Source organism: Sminthopsis crassicaudata, chromosome 1, assembly GCF_048593235.1.
Source record: "Sminthopsis crassicaudata isolate SCR6 chromosome 1, ASM4859323v1, whole genome shotgun sequence".
In the NCBI taxonomy this organism is placed as follows: Eukaryota; Metazoa; Chordata; class Mammalia; order Dasyuromorphia; family Dasyuridae; genus Sminthopsis; species Sminthopsis crassicaudata.
Window position 1 is genome coordinate 371,910,249 of NC_133617.1, and position 20,406 is coordinate 371,930,654.

The 20,406-nt window shown below is 36.6% G+C and overlaps 1 protein-coding gene across 2 annotated transcripts in view; it reads right to left on the reverse strand.

Moving 5' to 3' along the window:
• Window positions 1-2,854: 2,854 nt before the first annotated feature.
• Window positions 2,855-20,406, reverse strand: part of DYM (dymeclin) — a 540,520-nt gene continuing 522,968 nt past the window's right edge. For both annotated transcript variants that reach the window (XM_074279349.1, XM_074279350.1), the window contains one exon: window positions 2,855-3,559. In XM_074279349.1, the coding sequence (XP_074135450.1) occupies window positions 3,410-3,559 (150 nt within the window). In that variant the 3' untranslated portion in view covers window positions 2,855-3,409. The remainder of the gene's footprint in view (window positions 3,560-20,406) is intronic.

Genomic DNA, 20,406 nt, shown 5'->3' on the forward strand with positions numbered 1-20,406 from the left:
GTTTCACAATTTGATAATTCAGTATAGAAGTGACCTTGTCTCAAAGAGATGTGATGTATCACAGACCTCCCCCCAAATAGCTGGATTACTAACCTTGAAGAACGGCAGATCTGGCTTAGATCCTGTACTAAATAGACTCCCAAAGCACTATGTCCCTTCATAAGCATGCTTTTGAAGAAGTTCATTGAGTTTTTTATTTTTTCCAAATGTGTTTTTTTCTTTAGCTTGTGTTCCTTCTTTTTCAAAGCTTCTGAAGGGGGTGAGGGAAGGGGGAGGTGCGATACTCTACTTCCCCTCCACTTTCTCCTCATCTCATCTTTCTGGATCTTCTTCCTAGTTCTCCACTCTCACCCCTGAGTCCCTACTCTCTTACTAACTATTGCCAGTTCTGATTCCTCCAGAATCTCATTGATGCCTGGCTTCTTCATCCCTCCTCAGCAACATGTACTATGGATTCAGAGGAAGAAAACTTACATCTACCCAATAAACTTCTGATTGTAAATGGAATTCCATTTAATAAGCACAATATTACTAATCACATTAGGCTGCAGAGGTGAGTTGGTCAGAGCAAAATTTTGCTCTTTAAAAAAAAAAAAACAAAAAACACAAAAATGTCTTGAACTCTTGATAGGGACTGAGCTGCTGAAAGGGGAAGAAAAGGCATAAAAACAAATACTGTGCCAGAGTGCTGCATGGAACAAAAACTACAATCCATCATCACTTCATTCTCTTGGCCAAAATAATTCCCACCTGAGCACGAGAGCCCTGCCCAATGAAAGCAGTATAATTTTATTATCTCCTACTGTGTGTAAAATAAGTAGAAAAATTTCAACTGTTTCCACCCTGTCCTTCCCCCCTCCCCATCATGCACTGCAAGCAAATTGGCATATAAAATGAATACACGAGTAATCTGAGTTCCACCCCCCCTTTTTTTTTTATTTTGAGACAATAAGTCTCTCACACAGAGTATGGAAGGAAGGGTGTCTAGATGGCCAGTTTTTCAGAGCAGAGCGAGGGTGAGAAGCCGGACAGACTCATGCATCTTGGCTCCCAGCCTCCACCACTTTTAAGCTGGCAATGTAGCTCTGGTAATTGTCCCTCTCTCCTGCTTTAGTTGGAGGCTTTGGCCCCAGCTGTGTTGCTGGTCGGTTGAATCCCTCTACTGTGTGGTTAATTAAAAAAGAGAGAAAGATGATTTGCTGGGGCACCGACTTGCTCTTCTTAAGCTCAGGAGAACATCAGCTGGGGGAGGCCAGATGGCAGGGGGAGGGGAAGCTTGGCAGTCCGGCTGTGTCCTGCCTCTCTTAGCTCCTTAGCTTTAATGACCAGCAAGGCCACTGAGCTCCAGTCACGATTTGATTCCTTCTGAAGCCCTTAAGTAATTCTTCTCTTATACTTGAGTGAGGGCCCAACAGTCCCATTCAGGTGGGGTGGGGGGAGAGGTCGGTCTTGCCAAACTTCTTGGTGCCTCCAATGGGGAAAGGCCAAAGCTCAAACCACCACATCAGCCATTCTGCTCATCCTTTTCAAAGCTGTGAACCATTTTCTAAGTCCACCCTAAATGTACTTTTACTTAAGCTGATAATCAGAGGATTTCCTCTTTCTACAGTGAGAGGCCTCTTTCCCAAAGCTAGAGATCGAAGGAGAAAGTAGCTAAGAGCATGATTCTCCCACACATCAATACTATTCGTGCTTACCTAGCATAGGAGCAGGGAAGGAGCCTCGGCCCTTGAAGGGAGGGATGCTGGCTGACTGAGGCCCAAGTGAGGTGAGTGCCGCTGCCTCTGGTCACGCTCAAACATAATGATGCCCACCTGCTCTTAACTCCTGTGACTCTCCGGAGGCTCACGTTGGGGAAGAGAGAAAAGGAGTTTGGACAGCAGATAGAACTCTACGTGAATCTTAACTCTCACAATGTAGCTGATTTTTTTTTTTTTTAAAGTGGGGAGGGATTGAATGAAAAAAGCTGGTTAGAAGGTCATCTGAAAAAGCCCCAAGTCATTCTGACCTCTGATCCTGAAGGAAGGAGATGCTGTTCCCAGAAAGATACCAAATGAGAATAGGTTTGAAAAAGGAGACTCCCATATAACATTAACTGCCAGACATTTTGCTTTTTTCATTGAAAAAAACACAGCAAGTCTAAACATCTTTTAAGAAAAAGATACCAGTCTGGATATTTCCCCCCTTTTCTCCCAAGTCTATAGCTTCTGAAATGAACAAGCTGCAGATGGTAGAGGCTGAAGTTAGACGGTAGCCAAAAGGCCCGCCTCTGTCTCCTTCACCGAAGTTCCTTTCTGAGCATAGCCTTTCTGGCTGAATCAGCTCAATGGGAGGGGAGGAAGGAGGGAGAGAAGAGACGTACAAGCAAGAAGGCTTCCTCATCCAGTGGGAAGAGAAATACAACAGTCTCCCTTAAATTTCTCAGAGCCCTTTGTCTGGCACTGTCCTTTGTCCTTATTCTACCCTGACTCAGTTATCTGTGTACATGGCTGTTTTCCCCATCAGGCATGATCCCTAGGAGGTTGGTGGGGAGGGGAGGGGATTGTGGTAGTTTTTATTTCTGTAACCTTGGCCCAGCAAAGCACCTAACCTAGGGCTTAATCAATGGTCACTGAATTGAATTGAGCTCACTCCCTTCCTCCTGACTCCCAGAAAGCAACAAAATAAGTTGCCTTTAAAATTAACCTCTTCTCCCAATGCCCAATACACAGTAGATCAATTCACAGGCATTCCCCTTGGCCTCTATTTTACTTCCAGTTCAGAGAGCAAGGACAGCTTTAAAGCAAGGAATCCTTTTCTTTCTTTGAGAGGATGATTTGCATAGAAGCAAAGTAAAATAAATACACAAAGCTGGTTAAATAAAAGAAGGCCTCCTTGAAAGGTAACCAGATTTATATGATTTTAAGTTTCATTTCCTTGAATCCCTGTCCAGTCAGTTTGTTAACTTGGCTTTTTGTCATTTACCCATTCTTAGCATTAAAAAACCCCCCAAAACAAAAATCAAACAAAATACTCCAAACGACTTCTTCCCCCATCCCATCCAAAAGTCCCTCTGAAATTTGAACAAGTTGTAAGCAGTATTATGCTGAGTTCCTAAAGCATCAATTCTCTGGATAAGCTCTAAGTTTTCTGTTGAGAAATAAAATTAAAGGTCACATGTCATACTTTTATTCTTATTGTGTTTTTTGTCCTTTTCTTTTTTTGTGCCACATTCTATACTTGGTGCTTTCCTACTATCTGGTGTGAAATGTCAAAGTCAAAAACTATACAAGGGTAGAAAGCTCCATTCTCTGTAAGCCTCAGGTCTAGAGTATGCACAGGCCTATCTCCTCCAGGAATAGGTAACTAGAAGAGTCGCTTTGCATGGGGTGGGATGGGGTAGGGAGGGAAGAAGGCCGGGGTCAGGCCCTCAGCCTGAATCCATTGTGAATAACTGGATGTCCTGGGGGTTCCAGTATAGGGCAACAGCTGAGTTGTACACAAGAGACCAGACGTAGGGGATGAAGAATTCCTCAGGCTGTTCCTCTTCTACATACTTGAACTTCAGCTCTGGAAATTTCTGAAAATAGAACAATATAAATGTAATTCCCTGTTATACATTTGAATACTTTCTGTACCCCTCATCCCCTATAACAAAAACAACAAGAAAAATGACATAATACCAAGCTGTTCTATCAGCCGATGCACCCTCTCAAACCCTCCCTCTGCACAGGGACAACAGTGATGAGGAAAAGAATTAATCCTTTGTAATGCAAGGTTGTCACTGTGTGTAGGCGGAGTAGGCTGTAGCCTGTGTGATGTGACTTGTGGGCAGGACTCAGGCCTCCTCTTTCATTAGAAAGTTATTCCTGAAGATCCTTAAAGCATTTCGGTTTTCAAGCATTTCTGGTGAAAATGTAAATACCTTTGGAGGGATTCAATTACACTTTGCTAGTTTATAGAAGGCGAAATGGCCTGGAGTCAAGAAGACCTGAGTTCAAATCTGGCTTCATATGTTCACTAGCTGTGTGACCCTGGGGAAATAACTTAATTTGTTTGTTTCAGTTTCCTCATCTAGAAAATGAGCTGGAGAAGGAAATGGCAAATCAATCCAGTGTTTGCCAAGAAAACTCCAAATGAGGCGATGGAAAGTCAGACATGACTGAACAACAACAACAAAAGGGATTGGCTGACAGCTAGCTGAGAGCAAGAGTTTAGGAATGGGTACTAATGACTGTGTAGGTACTTTGGATGGGTCAGTGACAATACAAAAAATAGAATTATTGTCTCTCCCATTTGAAGTGTTTACATTCTTGCAGAGGGAGGATAAATAGGTGAATATAAAATCGATTCAGAACCATTCAGGATAATTAATATATGAGTTAATATTATATTCCCTATGAAGATGGGGGCGTCAGGAAGAGGCAGGGAAGTGCCAAGAAGAGGAAGCAGGTGAAAGCTCCAGTATATATCATGGATTCTGCAAGTTAGATCTGCTCTACCTGGGAGAGATGTTATTTAGGGCACAACTGGCCTGGAGTTGGCAGGTTTTCTTAGGTCTGAGCTCAAGATAAAGTTAATGTAAGTGTGGCAGTAGGTGGTAAGACTGACAGGGTCTCTGACACCCATCTAGGTCAGAGGCACCCTTGCTGCTACAATTCTGGGTGACTGAGTGGGACCAAAAGGCAGTGACCCCTGCTTTTCAGGTGGGAGGAGACAATCCCACTGCATGCTGGATGGCTGAAAGGGCTGGAGCTGGTAGAGGAGCTCAAAGAGAAATGATGTCCTCATTTTTCTGACAACCAATTTCCATGTGAAAAAATGTGCATCTTTCAGTTCCAATTGTCTGACAAGTGAGAATGTGTGAGGTATAGCAATCCCAAGGTAGTACTTGGGTTTTAGCACCTGATCATGATTTGGGGCTTTTGATTTTCTATTTTTACTGCTAACCTACTTCTGTTAACTGAGTAAAAACTAGAGCAGCTGGATTCCCAGGCCTGGAGAAGGTGGGCTTTTTCTCAGTTGTCTCATGTAGAGGCAGGCTGACCTATACCTAAGGATCTGGAGGACCAGGGGGAGGCAGCAGGGCTGTGGAGGAGTTCCAGGTAAGGTGAGGAGCAGTCCAAGTCACTTAATCTTGTTCCAGGCCCTGAAAGGTGGTGTAGTTGGACTGTTGTGGGTGTTTGTGTAGGTAGTTATTGGATAACTTAGTCCAAGGTGTGGGCCAGATCTTATTCTATTTAACTCTTTGTGGAGAATACGTAATTTAAAAATACTCCCCTAGATACAGAAAGAGAGAATGGAGGCAGGGGGAAAGAGAATATAAAAATGTATATGGTACCTATTATGTACTGTGCCACCAAATGTGGCACTGTGCCACTAAATGCTTTTGCAAATTTTATTTCATTTGATCCTCACAACAGTTGAGGAAACTCAAGGTCACATAGCTAGCAAATGATTGGGGTTGGATTTGAACTTGTGCCTACCTGATTTTATGCCCAACACCACTGTGCCACTGGCTACCTATGGGATGCAGAAAACTTCCTGTCTCACTTTGTGCTCCTAAGCACTTTTAGGCCTTCATTTAAGAAATGATTATGTCCTCCAAAATTCTAATGACTGTATAGGTACTTTGGATGGGTCAGTGACAATACAAAAAATGGGAATATTGTCTCTCCCTTTGAAGTGTTTACATTCTTGCAGGGGGAGGATAAATAGGTGAATATAAAATTGATTCAGAACCATTCAGGATAATTAAAATATGAGTTAATATTATATCAAATAGTGATAAATGTAGTGGGCACCAACAGTACACTATAAAGAATAACAATAGGAAAAACAACAGATAACATTTATATATGGCCTACTATGTGCTAGACATAATGCTTTGCCTTTTTACAATTATTATCTCATTTGATATGCACAATGATCCTAGCAGGTAGGTACCATTATTATCCCCATTTTAGAGATGAGAAAACTGAGGCAAACGGTGGGTAAGGCAAGGTTTGAATTTGGTTCTTCCTGGCCCACAGGTCTACCTGCTGCATCATGTAGCTGCCCTTTAGAATGGGGAAAAGCTTTCAAAGGAAGTTGTTTTAAGTCAGATCTTAAGGAAACTGGCCACAGGTTGCCAGAGAAGAGGGCATTCCAAGTGAGAAAAAAAAGACCTGGGTAGAGATGACCTCTAAAGTTCCCTCCAGCTTTAAAATCATGATCCTACCAAGTAGCAAGATGTATGTATAGTATGGAACTCTTCAGATCCCTAAGTCACATACTTTAGGAGTATCCTCGTTAATAGTAAGAGATAGAAGCAGGCTCTTCTGCTCAGCCACAAGATACTTTAGACTACAGTCCCAGTTCCTGGATGTGCTCACAGGCTTGGAAGCACTCTAGACCAGGGCTTCTTAAACATTTTCCACTTACAATCCCTTTTCACCCCCAAATTTTTATATGACCCTTTTTATAGGATATATGGATATATAAAATAGATATACAAATCAAACAACTACTGATAATAAATCATAATTTCATGAACTTCACTTTCAGTTACATGTTCCCATAAAGGGTCTCAATCCACAGTTTAAGAAACTTTGCTCTAGGTCAGTTCTCAAACCATGTACCTACAGTGTAGATGATCAGCTATGTAGTGGCAAGTGGGCAGTCACTTGTTCTAGAAAAGCCAGGATTGATTAGGGTCCTAGGTGAGAAAAAAACATACAACCAGACTTCTCTGTCCTGCCTATTGCCTCTACCTTGTAATAACCTGCTTCCACAGAGAAGAGTTCCAACCTGTTCCAATTGTTTGGCAGAAAACTCAACTCAAAGCTACAAGGTCACCCGAAGATAAATTGCAGTCATTTCATTAGTTATAAGGATATGGTTAAGACTAGAGATAAATGGTGCAGCTAGATGGCACAGTGGGTAGAGCACCAGCCCTGAAGTCAGGAGGTCCTGAGTTCAAATTTGATCTCAGATACTTAACATTTCCTAGCTGTGTGACCCTGGGCAAGTCACTTAACCCCAATCGCCTCAGGAAAAAAAAAAAAAAGAGAGAGAGAGAGAGAGAGAGAGAGAGAGAGAGAGAGAGAGAGAGAGAGAGAGAGAGAGAGAGAGAGAGAGAGAGAGAGAGAGAGAGAGAGACTAGGAATAAACTATCACTTGTGACTTGGAGTTAGATAAGGAAGAAAAGAGACTATGAATGGCAATGGAGTTCCTTCTGGCTTCCTGCTAGCTCAGTGTTTGTATAGCTTTTTGCTGGGCCAACAGCACACTCCTTTGACTAACTGGTATTCAGATTTATTTTTACATGGACTCCTAGTGCTTGTTTGTGCCTGAGGGAGCAACAAAAACATGGAAATATGTATTTAGACATCTTCCTTGTGCATTCATCCATATTAATTTAACACATCAGCTTAACACAAATAACACCTACCTATACAACTACAATTAAAACCAAACCCAGATGACTCTAGGTATGAGCTTAGAGAGTATTCTGTTAAGATTTTAAAGCTGGCCCACACCCAAGCATTCTCTTTGCCCCTATCTCCATTCTTCCTTTCAACATCAATATTTGCAAAACCCCGGGCTTTCTTTACCTCAAACAAGGTTATAACTTACTTCTTATTATGAAAGGTAAGACAAATTTTAAGGATCACAGAAGATTTTTAGGGAAATTTTAAGAATCACATTCGATATTGTTCTTTTAACTGCATTTGTTCAGGTATTCTTCATTGTTTTTAGCTTGCTTACTGAGAAATACCCATCAACTGTAGTATCAGCAAAGCCCCTCCCTTGAAGACCCCATTCACACCCTGGATTAAAGAATTTTTAGATGTTCATTGGTACCCTAGATTTTTTCTCTCTCTCCCCCTCCCCAACTTTTCAAGTGAGAATAACTTTTTAGGGCCAAAAAATTATTGCCAAATTCTGAATTATCACCAGTTATTACCAAATTCTGAATAAAATAACACAGATATAACCATAATAATGAGATCAATAAAGAAATCTTGAGGTATCCTACATTTGAAGAGGGCAAGTTATATTCCTGTTATAAATGGAAAGGTTAATAAGTGTTTTACTTTCCCCTGTACCTCAATTCTTCCTGTGAACAGGAAGTGGTTTTGACAGGCAATATGTATAGGGAATAAACTTCAATAGTTTTTCTTTTTCACTTAGAATATGAGCATCCTATAAATTCATAAATGAAAGATCCAAGAGTTTTCCTCCACTTCACACTTTCTTACAAGGTGTTAAGTCAGTAAAATTGATAACGGTTATCTAATTTCTCTAAATTCAATATTATTGATCTAATCTTACAACAAATAATGGTTTCCTAGTGATAGAATGATTGGTTTATACTCAGTGTAGAGCATATAAGCTGGGAGCTCAAGCTCTTGGAGGGTAGGAGAGAGATTCAGTTCCATCCTCAATCAGGCTCCTGATGGCTGGCCTCCTGCACTTCCCCCACTGAGACCAAGGCCATCTGAAAGGGTATTTAGAAAGCTACCCAGTCCCAGGCAAGGAGGCAATAAGAATCTGGACTTTAACACCTGGCTATTCTCGTGGTGATTACTGAACTGAAAAGAAGGCTGCTTCCAAGACCTCCAGAAAAACACTAAGAACACTACAAAAGGTATTTTTTGAAATGAAATGACTCAAGAAAATGAAAGATCTTTTCCATCCAGTGATATATTTGGGGAAGTTTCCTCTGAAGGGTTTTTTTCAAAGATGTGGGAAAACACATGTAAGCCTGCCATATGTAGTCTCCAAGAGCTGTAAAATGGGGAACTCAAACAATTTGAAATTGCTTATACAGAAATTATTTGCAATGAAGATATGTTAGCAGAAAATATTTAATGATCCAACATGGAAAACTGTTCGTGTTCCTTTATGATACTGGAGGAAACACTCATTAGCTAATTAGAAAATGCTAAATAAAAGTGTATATGAATGAAATATTTTCTGGATCACTAAAGATGGAGCATCTCTGAAAATAACTTCACCTCTCAAACAATTAAATTCTTCCAATATTATGGTGAAAAGGGAGGTGAGACTGCCTTACTCTTTACTTTGGCTTGTGTTTATATCTGAAATAATATTCATTTTACTATCTATGGATAGCCCACAAAGGGAAGGATACTTCTTAGCAGCAGCAAGAATGACTTCATGGCTTCATGACTGTTACACTAATCTGAAAGTAAATTACACATTTCACATTGGCTGGTTAAATAACTGCTATAGTTTTTTCAATAGCCAAAATCTTTTATGTTGGGCAGTAGTGAAAGGGACCTTTCTCCATATTACTTGGTTTCCACATTAAAAATTTTTTTAGAAAGTATATTCTAGTTTCCATTCAGTTTTATCTACCAGTAATCATCATATGCTGATTTTACTATCAATTCTTCACATTGATCAATGATGATATCTATGGCAGCTTTTCAGTGGTAATTTAATAATCAATTTAGTGATCATGGAAAGAATAGTGAAGCGGGAATCAAGAAATATGGGATCAAGTCCCAATTCTTACTTAGCTGAAAGAATAATACTTCTCTCGGTAGCATCAATCTTGTCTAATTGACAGTTTTGTGAGGATCAACTGAAAGAGCATATATGTGAACTTACTTGGAAAATTATAAAGCATTATTCACATATGAAGGGCTGGTGTAGTGAAAAAAATGCTGAGTTTGAAGTAGAGTTAGGTTTGAATATAATCTTTGGTAAATCAAAATCTTTGCGTCTCAGTTTCATCATTTGTAAAAGTTAGACTAGATGATTTCTAAATTTGAAATAATATGCCTAACATCCAAGATCTCCTTTAGGTTTAACTTCATGATGCTATGATCTTAAAGTAATCAAATTTAATGGTTCTGTTGGTTTGCTAAAAATTGTATCACAATAGTCTAAAAAATGAGGTATCCAATTTCCTATATTTTTCAAGACAGTCAAAGGTACATTTTGGCAGCCTCATTTGTACACCCGTGTGAATAAAGAAAAAATGACGGGCATGAATCTGGAAATTTCCTGGCTGAAAACTTAGATAAAAGAACTGAAGAAGTTTAAATAAAACTTCTTGTTTTGTTCATTTGTTTGCTTTCTTCTTAACATTCATTTAAAAAAATCTTTGATGTCAAATTCTCTATCTCCTACTCTCCCCCACCCATATAAGAAGGTAATCAATATGATATTAGAAATGTGAAGTAATGCAAAACATTTCTAATGGAAAAAAAAGGTTAAGAATCTAAAGAAAATTTAAAAAAATCCTTCAATCTGCACCCAGAGTTTACTGGTTCTCTCTCCTGAGGTGGAGAATATTTTTGATCACTGGTCTTTGGAATTGTCTTGGATCATTACATTGATCAGAGTAGCTAAGTCTTTCATATTTGATCACTGTTACAAAAATTTTTGCTATTGTGTACAATGTTCTGGTTCTCACTTTACTTTTCATCAATTCATTTAAGTATTTCCAGGTTTTTCTAAAACCATCCTGCATGTAATTTATTTTTTATTTTTATTAAAGCTTTTTGATTTTCAAAAGATATGTATTAACCTTTGCAAAACCGTGTGTTACAATGTCCCACCTCTTCCCCTAGATAGCAAGTAATCCAATTTATGTTAAACATGGTGAAAATATGTGTTAAATCTAATATACACATACACATTTATACAATTATCTTGCTGCATAAGAAAAATCAAATCAAAAAGGGAAAAAAATGAGACAGAAAACAAAATGTAAGCAAACAACAACAAAAAGTGAGAATGCTATGTTATGATCCACACTCAGTTCCCACAGCTCTCTCTCTGGGTGTAGATGGCTCTCTTCATCACAAGATCATTGAAACTGGTCTGAATCATTTCATTGTTGAAAAGAGCCATGTTCATCAGAAATAATCATTGTATAATCTTGCTGTCTGTCTGCATGTCACTTCTTAAAGCACAATAGTATTCCATTAAAATCATATATCACTTGTTCAGCCATTCTCCAATTAATGGGTATCTCCTCCTCAGTTCCAATTCTTGGACACCGCAAAAAGAGCTGCTATAAATACTTTTGTACACATAAGTCCTTTCCCCTTTTCTTTGATCTCTTTTGTATTCATAGACCAAGTAATAGTATTGTTTCCTCAAAGGGCACACATAGTTTGACTGACTTGGACATAGTTCCAAATTGTACTGAGGAAATCTAAAATAACAAAGTCATTTATACAAATACCTTAGAAAGGATAAAACTTTTCTAAAGGGTAAAAGATAAGTGAAATTTTGGTTTTGCTGTTGAATAAAAGAGGGCTATATATCATAATAATAACAATCAATTACATTTACATAGCACATTAATTATGTAAAGCACTCATTAATAGTAGCTCATATTTGTATTGCACTTAAAAGTTTACAGAGTGCTTTGTAGTAGGTAAAATAGGTATTTTATGTACAAGGAATCTGAGGCTCACAGAATTTCAGTGACTTCTGTGGAAACATACTAATGCCAGAATTCAGATTTAAACTCACACTCCTTTCTTTCTTTCTTTCTTTCTTTTTTTTTCTATGCTCTCTAGTATTTTTTTTTTAATACAGCTTTTTATTTACAAAATATATGCATGGGTAATTTTTCAGCATTGAGAATTGCAAACCCTTTTGTTCCAATTTTTCCCTTCCTTCCCCCCCACCCAATCCCCCAGATGGCAGGTTGATCAATACATGTTAAATATGTTAAAGTATATGTTAAATACAATATATATATATGTACATGTCCATAGAGTTATTTTTGCTGTACTAAAAGAATCAGACTTCGAAATAGACTTATATTCCTTTCTACTTCATTAATCACTTGGACTGACCATGGGGTATGAACTACATGTAAATTACCTTTTGGTGAGATTATGTGATACATATACAGAAAAAGAAGATAACTGAAGATAAGGAGCTAGAAACCAATGCACATTTGGAACTAAATAGTGAATTGGCAGTAAAGATGATGATTCTTTCACCTGTTGTCAACTGAAGCAAACCTTCAGCAGGAGCTCAGGGCCTAAGCTTACCATCAGGTGAGTGTGACAGAATTCTTATAAGAATATTCACAGTATTATTTTATATATTTTTGTGGTATTTCTTAATTTCTCCTTCCCAATAATGTTTGTTTTTTCTCCTTACCACATCTATCCTGACCCCCTCTGAATAACAACAAAAAAATAGAAAAAGAAAAAAAAAGCAAAAATACCACAATAAATATGCATAATCAAGTAAAATAAATTTCTTCATTGGTTATGTCTAAGAATGTAGCTTATTCTGAAAACTGAGTCTAACACCTTTCTGACAGAATGGTGGCACATATCATTAATATGGAACTATGGATATCATGTTTTGAACAGAATTCTAAAATCTTTCAAAGTTGTTTTCTTTGTAAACTTATCACTGGATAAATTTTCTTCTGGTTCTATTTGCTTTAATTTGTATTAGTTTGTAGAGGTCTTTACAGCTTCCACTGAAACTATCTGTTTAGTCATTTCCTATGATGCAACAATATTCTATTATATCCATATATTATAATTTAATTATTTCCCAGTAGGTGGATATCTCATTTTCCAGTTCTTTATCACTACAAAAAGAGCTGCTACACAGATTTTTGTACATTTGGGTCCTGTCCCTCTTCTTTTGATCTCTCTGGGGTCCAGGCTAAGTAGTGGATCAAAGCATATACATAATATAGAAATTTTGGGAGCATAGTTCACATTATTTTCCAGAAAATTACCAATTGACAACCTCACCAATGGTGCATTAAGTAACTGTTTTCTGAAGCCCTATTAAATATCTCTCATTTTCCTCTTGTACCATGTTTGCAGATCTGAGTTTCTTCAATTTGCATTTTCCTAATTATTAGTGAATTGGGGCATTTTGCTCATAGGATTGTCAATTGCTTGGATTTCTTCCTTTGAAAACTGACGATTTCATTGTTCTTATTCTTATATATTTTAATGAGTTTTTAATACAAGTTTGATATGACACTTTTGAGAAGCTTGTTGTAAAGATTTTTTCCCCAGGTATATGTTACCCTTTCTAAATTTAACCGCATTGGTTTTGTTTGTGCAAAGCTTTACATTTTATATAATAAAACTTTTTCATTTTATCTTTTATGATCCTCTCCACCTGGTATTATTTTTAGAAAAAACCAAAGACATAATATGTTTGTTTAGGATTTCAATATGATTTGCCTATTTTCCATTTACTGTCAAGATTCCCTACAGCTTTTTTCAAGTCCCTTGGTAAATAATTTGATCTTTCTCAGTATCAGGCTTTTTACCTGCAAAATGAAGGATTCAAGTCAGAAACAGCAGAACATTTATTGCGGTATGAAAACCAAAACTGAACAGAAAGTGACGGCCATCTGTTAGGAAATGGTTGAATAAACTGTGATATATGAATGTGATGAAAAAGTACTATTCCCAAAGAAAATATGAACATGAGGAATTAAGAAAAAGAAAAGATGTGTAGGAACTGATACATAATGAAATAGACAAAGTCAGAAAAAATTTAAATGATGAAATAAAGAAAAACTTCATAACTTTGATCAATACAGTAATTAATTTTGACTCAGAAGATGGACAGAAAAACCACGGCAGCATCTTCTTGGCAGGGAGATGGTAGACTATAAGTAGGGAATGAAATATAAACTTTTTTCAGACATGGCTAGTGGAATGATTTGTTTTGTTTGACTATCTTTTTTTTTTTTTTTTTAATTACAAGGGTAAGGAAAATGAACATTGGAAAATACCATTGAAGTTTTTTTAAAAAAAGGAAAAAGCATGAATAAAAATTAAAAAAATACCACTAGTTAACTAGCTTTTACCTACTCTCTTCTGCAACTCTGGTGTCAGCTTAATTTATTAACTTGTTATTTAATTTATATTTTAATTTATTATTCATAACTGCATTTGTTCAATCTTAATGTGGCGATCTTGATCCAGTGGGCAAGTTGTATGTGTTACATAGTTGTTATAATTACATGGTTGTTATATGAATTAATTGGCCACAAACTTCTTTAAAAGCAAAGAATTTTTTCCCTCTAAAACTTGAAAAAAAAAAAAAAAAGATAAAGCTTCCTCATCTATAAAATGAATGGGGTGGGGAAAGGTGGCCTTCAAGGTCTCTTCCAGATCAAATGCTATGATTCTATAGTTTTTGTATAAATGGTCTGTAGCTTGTTAACTTAGTTGTTTAGAGAACTAACAAAGCCAAAGTCACAAGTTCAATCCTTGTATATGCTAACTAGTTTTGGACTGTTCTCTGTTACTTTTAAGTATATCTTGCAAGTATATATCATGACTTACTTGACTAATGACTGGAGTAGTACCAATTCATCCTTATTTCAGAAAAACAACTCAAAGTTTGTGCCCTGAGCTTTGTTTAGGTCACAGTGCTACACTCTATTTTTACTTTCCCCTGGAAGAGTCCTAATGTGCTAGGAAAAGCTGTTTTTCCTGGATTTTTTTGTAAGGCATTTTTCAAAAGTATTTAGAACCATTAGGAAAATTCTGAAACAGTCCCCCCCCAAAAAAAAAAAAAAACAGAAAGGAAAAAAAAGACCCCAACATGCTCTCTGGGGTTAATCATCCAACTTTTGATGGCACAATGAGTTTGCCCATTTTTTTCCTTTTGCAACAAAGCATTTTTCAAAGGTGTGCCATATGCTTTTTAAAGTAGATATAAACTATTCATAATGGAAAAAAAATACTCTTTAGCTAATCTGATTAAGAATGCAGCTTTAAAAAAATTAGTTCAATTTAATTCAATTCAAGTAGCATTCACTAAATGTTTGGTATGTACTCAGTGTTGGGAATATGAAGACAAAATGAAACAGACTGCCTCCTGGGACCTTGCATTTCTCTGGAGGAGAAATATATATACTATATACCAAAAAATACAAAGTAATTTTGGGGTGTTGGTGTGACTATGGTGAAAGCACTAACAATTCAGGGGAATCAAAAAAAGCCAATTCTGGAAAGTGACACTTGTGCAGAGCCTTGAAAGGAGCTGGGGAGATGACATTTAAATACTAAATAAAAGCATCCTTCATAAAATTATAGGATTAAGTAAGAATTTGGGAAAATATCTCAAAGCTTTTCATATGTCCCAGGAAGTTGAAATGTTCAGAGGAAGAAAAAGACAAAAGCATTTAGACATGTCTTATCATAATGTTTCTCATGAAATCCCTTTATCTTATCACAGGATCATGGCTTTAGAGATCATCTAGTTCAATATTCTGCCTCCTCTCATTTTAGAGATGAAGAAATTGAAGTTCAGGAAGGTTACTGGTTAAGGTCATGCAGTTAAGTAGTAAAGCCAGTATTTGAATCTAATCTTCTGCTTCCAAGTCTAGTACTTTCTACTATACCATCTTGATAAAATCAACAAAAAGCCATTCTTTCTTTATTCTGTTCTTCAGCTCAGTTAAGAATAATGAAGCATGTCCAGGGATGTCTTTATCATGTAATCCTCTTAGTTCTTGACTACTGGTTTTATATGCTGGTTTTGGGAGATGGAAAGGAAGGAGGTCTGGTTTTGAGGGTGGGACTGGGGAGTTTTGATCTGACAGTTCTAAAGTAAGAATCCTTTCTCTAACTAATGGGGAAAACCCAGCATGTCTATTCCCTGCTACATTGAGGAAGTTTGCCCCAGGTTTCCCCAGCCAGTCTCTGTCTCTCTTCAGTGGGGGGCCTTTGCTTTATCACTCATCTCAAAGGGAAGATAACCCATCTCCTGTATTTGGTCTCAAACCAAAGCTATTTATAGTAATTTTGTTGTTCTGATTTTTGGAGCCAGAGGTAATGCTAGAATCTCAAGCTTAGGCCAGAAGATTTTATTAGCCTCAGTGAATCAACCTACCACAGTAGGACATCCTGACTCCTGTCTCATAGACAAAGCAAAGGTCTGATTTAGTGGTTGAGATTTTGATATAACAAGACAAACCAAAGGCTTTAAAGACTGTCTGTGCTGTCAATCATGTGATCAGATGAAAACCCACAGGAAGTTCAATGAACAGATGGAGAGCTAAACTGCAATAAGTTTATTACCATAAAAGTTCAATGGAGTTTTTCCTCCTTCCACCTAAAGAGTATACAGATAGCACTGGAAATTCTAGCAAGCACCTGACATAGCTCCAAAAAGTTTAATGCAATTTAAAATCAAATAGATATGTCGCACATTTAAAAAAATTGAAGACCAGATTAAGATCTTTTACTGACATGTTGATGGGTGATCCTCTGTGGATAGCAACCCATATAAACTAATGGCAGATCGTACTGGTTAGGATTGACTAAATAAATTACTGTAACTAGCAAAAGGGGAGTCTTATGGTATGTATGTTGGTACTTGCTTAAATGAAAAATCACAGTTTCAAGGTATTGCCAGAAAGATGACAATGTAGGTATTTAGATACAGCTAATTCTTGGTTATCCAGAGACTCGTTCTAATACTCTCTTAGGGTTCCTCAGCTGATTACTAGAATGCCAATAGAGAAGGTTGTGTTTCTAGAGGGAGGAGGTTATGAAGGCTGAAACTAACTTGAGTAGGAAAATTTTTGGATTATGAGAATTTCAATTATATCCATGTAATACTGCGCAAATGCCAAAACTTAATTATAAACGAAGAACTTCTACTTAGAAAATAGGAGAATTTCTTCAACTTCAAACAAGTTAAATAATCAATGATAAATGGAAACATAATACATAGTGTTCATCTTTTAGGAGAACATAAAGGATTAGTCACAAAAGCAGGGCAATTGTGATTTCAGTGGTGGAGATGGGAAGAGTGGTTATGTGAATGTCACATCAATTTTTTTCCCATTTCTAGTACATTAAAAAAATTCCTCGCTATTTATTATACATTTTTTTAATTAATAAAATTTATTTTCTCTCTTTTCCATCTATCATTTCTCCATTGGGGAAAAAATCCCAAACCAAACCCTTGTAACAACATGCATGATAAAAAACTCCAAATTTTCTTATTGGTCACATCCAAAAAAAAAATCTTATTCTGTGCCCTGAGTTTATCACATCTCTCTGTTAGGAGCTATATAGTGGGTAACATATTTGACCATACAGATCAATATATTTCTAAATTTACTCTGGACTGTCTGAAGAGGTATTATTAGGTTTTTGAAAAGATTTGACTAAGAAAATGAGAATGAGAAGTCTTCAGTAAAATTTGGGTATTAAGTAGTAACGGAGACTCTACCCTCAAACTTATCAAGGAAGATGAAGTGTTCCCAAACTGGAGAAGATAAGATTCAAAGAGTATAATTTTAAAAAGAAAGAAGAATCCAAATCAGAGTCAGGAGGACCAAGAGGTTACCAGTTAGATGAATGAACCACAGAGAATGAAGTAGGGAATATTGGCTTCGATACACAAATATAAGGTTCTTCCCAGAGAAGATAATTTCAATACTTACTTCTGAGTAACAAATAGCTTCTTGAATTCTATGGACATAGGGACAAACTAGAAAGTAAAATTGTCTTTTGCCAACTTCAAGAAGAAAAGATGGATTGTGGTAGTAGATGATTATGTTTAAAGTTGATGAACAACTGGAAAGTGTACTTGTTTTCTAAGTACATGCATTTAGGATGTGGCAGAGAGCTTTTTGGGACTTATTAAATTTTAGATCCATGATCCACTTCTGGGATTCATGTCATAACAAATGACACATCATAAGGAGATTGGAAATAATTTGTTGGGATATGAAGACCTGGATAGACAACAGTAAAGATACTGTTTTCCTTCCTGATCTTAAGGAAAGATAAAAACTTTTAAGGGAATGTAGATTATGGTCTGTGAATAGCTGGCTAGGAAGATGGCATTAGAAAATAGGAATTAGGATTCTGGTCAAAGATAGAATACATTTAAATAAAGCTGAGAAGACTGGCAGATTTTGTTTAAAAGGCTATAACCTGAAAAGGAAGGGGAAAAAGTACCTAGGTACAGAAACAATTCCATAGGTATGACATAGAAAAAATGATAAAACAATGATAAGAAAGAGAGGAAAGGAGTTGTATTTAGGCTTTTATATGTATGTGTGTGTATATGCATATATGTGTGTATAATACCACCCCTCCCTCAATATATAGAGTAGGGGTAATAATAAGATCAAGACCTTCAAAGAGATAAAGTATTGCTGACACTTGATGGGATATGACTAGAATATACCAGTGGAAAAATATATAGTGTTCCAAAGGAACAGATTACATCAAAGTTATTTTCTTATGTAGAAATCCATGAACTTACGATGGGGAAACACAAAGGTGAAGATCAAAGCATTAGGGATGAGTATCAAAGAAGGAAGATACAGAGCTTATAAAATGCTGTGAGGGTACACAATATCAAGGCTTTTAAAACTTTTTCCACTTGTAATTCCTTTTTTGCCCAAGAAATTTTTATATGACTTTGGGTATATAGGTATATAAAATAGATATAGAAATTAAATATTTACTGATAATCATAATTTCACAAACCTCACATTCAGTTAGGAGACCCTACCTAAATGGGACCATGACCTATGGTTTAAGAAGCTGGGTACAATAGGCATTCAGGCCAGCTGGAGGAAATTTATGAAATCCTTATCCAAACCACAAAGTTGAAATGAAGGCAGGATATTATGATGGAAAATTATAATTATTTGGACATCCACTGGCAAACTTATAGAACTGTCAGAAAGTAAAACAAACAAGTCTTTTATAAAGTTCTAGCTTCCTCTTCCTTGGATGTCTTCAAGAAAAAACTATTTGGCTATTTGTTGGATAGATTATGATGGGGATTTCTTTGGGTTATCAGTTGGGCTAGATCACCACTGAAGTTCATTCCAACTTTCAGATTCTGTGAGATCTCAGTAACTAGTGGATTCATATAATACCTGAAACAGTATTCCTACTAGGATCACTGGATCATAACTGGAAGGGAAATTTCTGCAAGGAAACAAATTCCTGGCAAATGATATTTCAACTTCTTAAAAACTCCTAGTGAGAAAGAACATTTTAGTTTTCTAGGTGACTCATTTTATATCATCAGGCTTATATTATTAAAATTTTTTTTTCTGATATCAAGCCATTTGCTTCTCTGCCACTTCCGTTTACTGTCTTTTGGGGCAGTGAACTCCTCCACATGGTAGACTTTCACATCCTTGAATAGAGTTATCTATCCCCCTAAACCTTTTATTTTTTAGGCCAAAAGCTTTTTTATCTGATCCTCCTATGACAGATTCAAGGTTCATCACTATCTTCCTTTCCATCTTCTGGACATCTAGCTTATCATTCTCTTTCTTAAGTTATGGTAGACATAATAGAACAGTACTTGAGATATTTTATAATCAGGAAAGAGTACAGATGGATTACCCTTCTAATTCTTGTAATCTCTACCTTTCTTGGTGCTGCCCAAGAACACAGTAACTTTTTTGATTGCCACATCATAGTGCTAGCTCATTGTGAACTTGCAAACCACTAAAACCACAGATCTTCAATTCCCCCAGATAAAATGCTCTCTTAACTATAACTCCCTCATTTTGTACATAGGAAATAGATTTTTTTTTGAGTCCAGATATAAGACTTTACATTTATCTCTACTGAATTTGATCTTATTACATTCAGCCCAATACTACTGTTTCAAGAGTTTTTGTTTTTGTTTTTTGATTCTGTCATTATTAGTATTATTCTTCCTGGCTTTGGGTTGTTTGCAAATTTATAAATATACTATTTATGAAGTTATCTACAGATCCCAATGGGACTTGATTCCATCCACTGAAGATCTCCTACCTGTCACTGAATTAAATTAAAGATTTCTTTGAATCTATTTATCCAAATAGCAGCAGCTGGATGCCTCAGTGGATATAGTCAGGGCCTGAAGTCAGGAAGACCTAAGTTCAAATACAGCCTCAGATATATACTAGCTGAATGACTCTAGGCAAGTCCCTCAACCTTGTTTGCCTCTATTTCCTTATTTGTAAAATGAGCTGGAGAAAGAAATGGTAAAAAACAAAAACAAAACCAATAACAACCCCTCCCCCATTTCAATATCTTTGTCAAGAAAATCTCAAGTGAGGTCACAAAGAGCCTGGCACAACTGAAACAATTAAACAACAACAAATAGTTCTGAATTCATCTAATTGCATTATTGTCTGTTCCACATTTCTTTGACTTTTCCACAAGGATAGTATGAAATGCTTTATCAGATGCTTTCCTAAAATTTAGGTAGACTAGCAGATCTGTGGAGAAGGGAGTAATTTATGACCAAAGAACTAGAGAACATTATGAAATACAAAATAAATAACTTTGATTACATTAAGTTAAATGTTTTTTGCTTAAACAAAACTAATGCAGCCAAGATTAAAAGGGAAACACACAGCTGGGGAAAACATTTTACAGTCAGTGTTTCTGATAAAGGCCTCATTTCTAA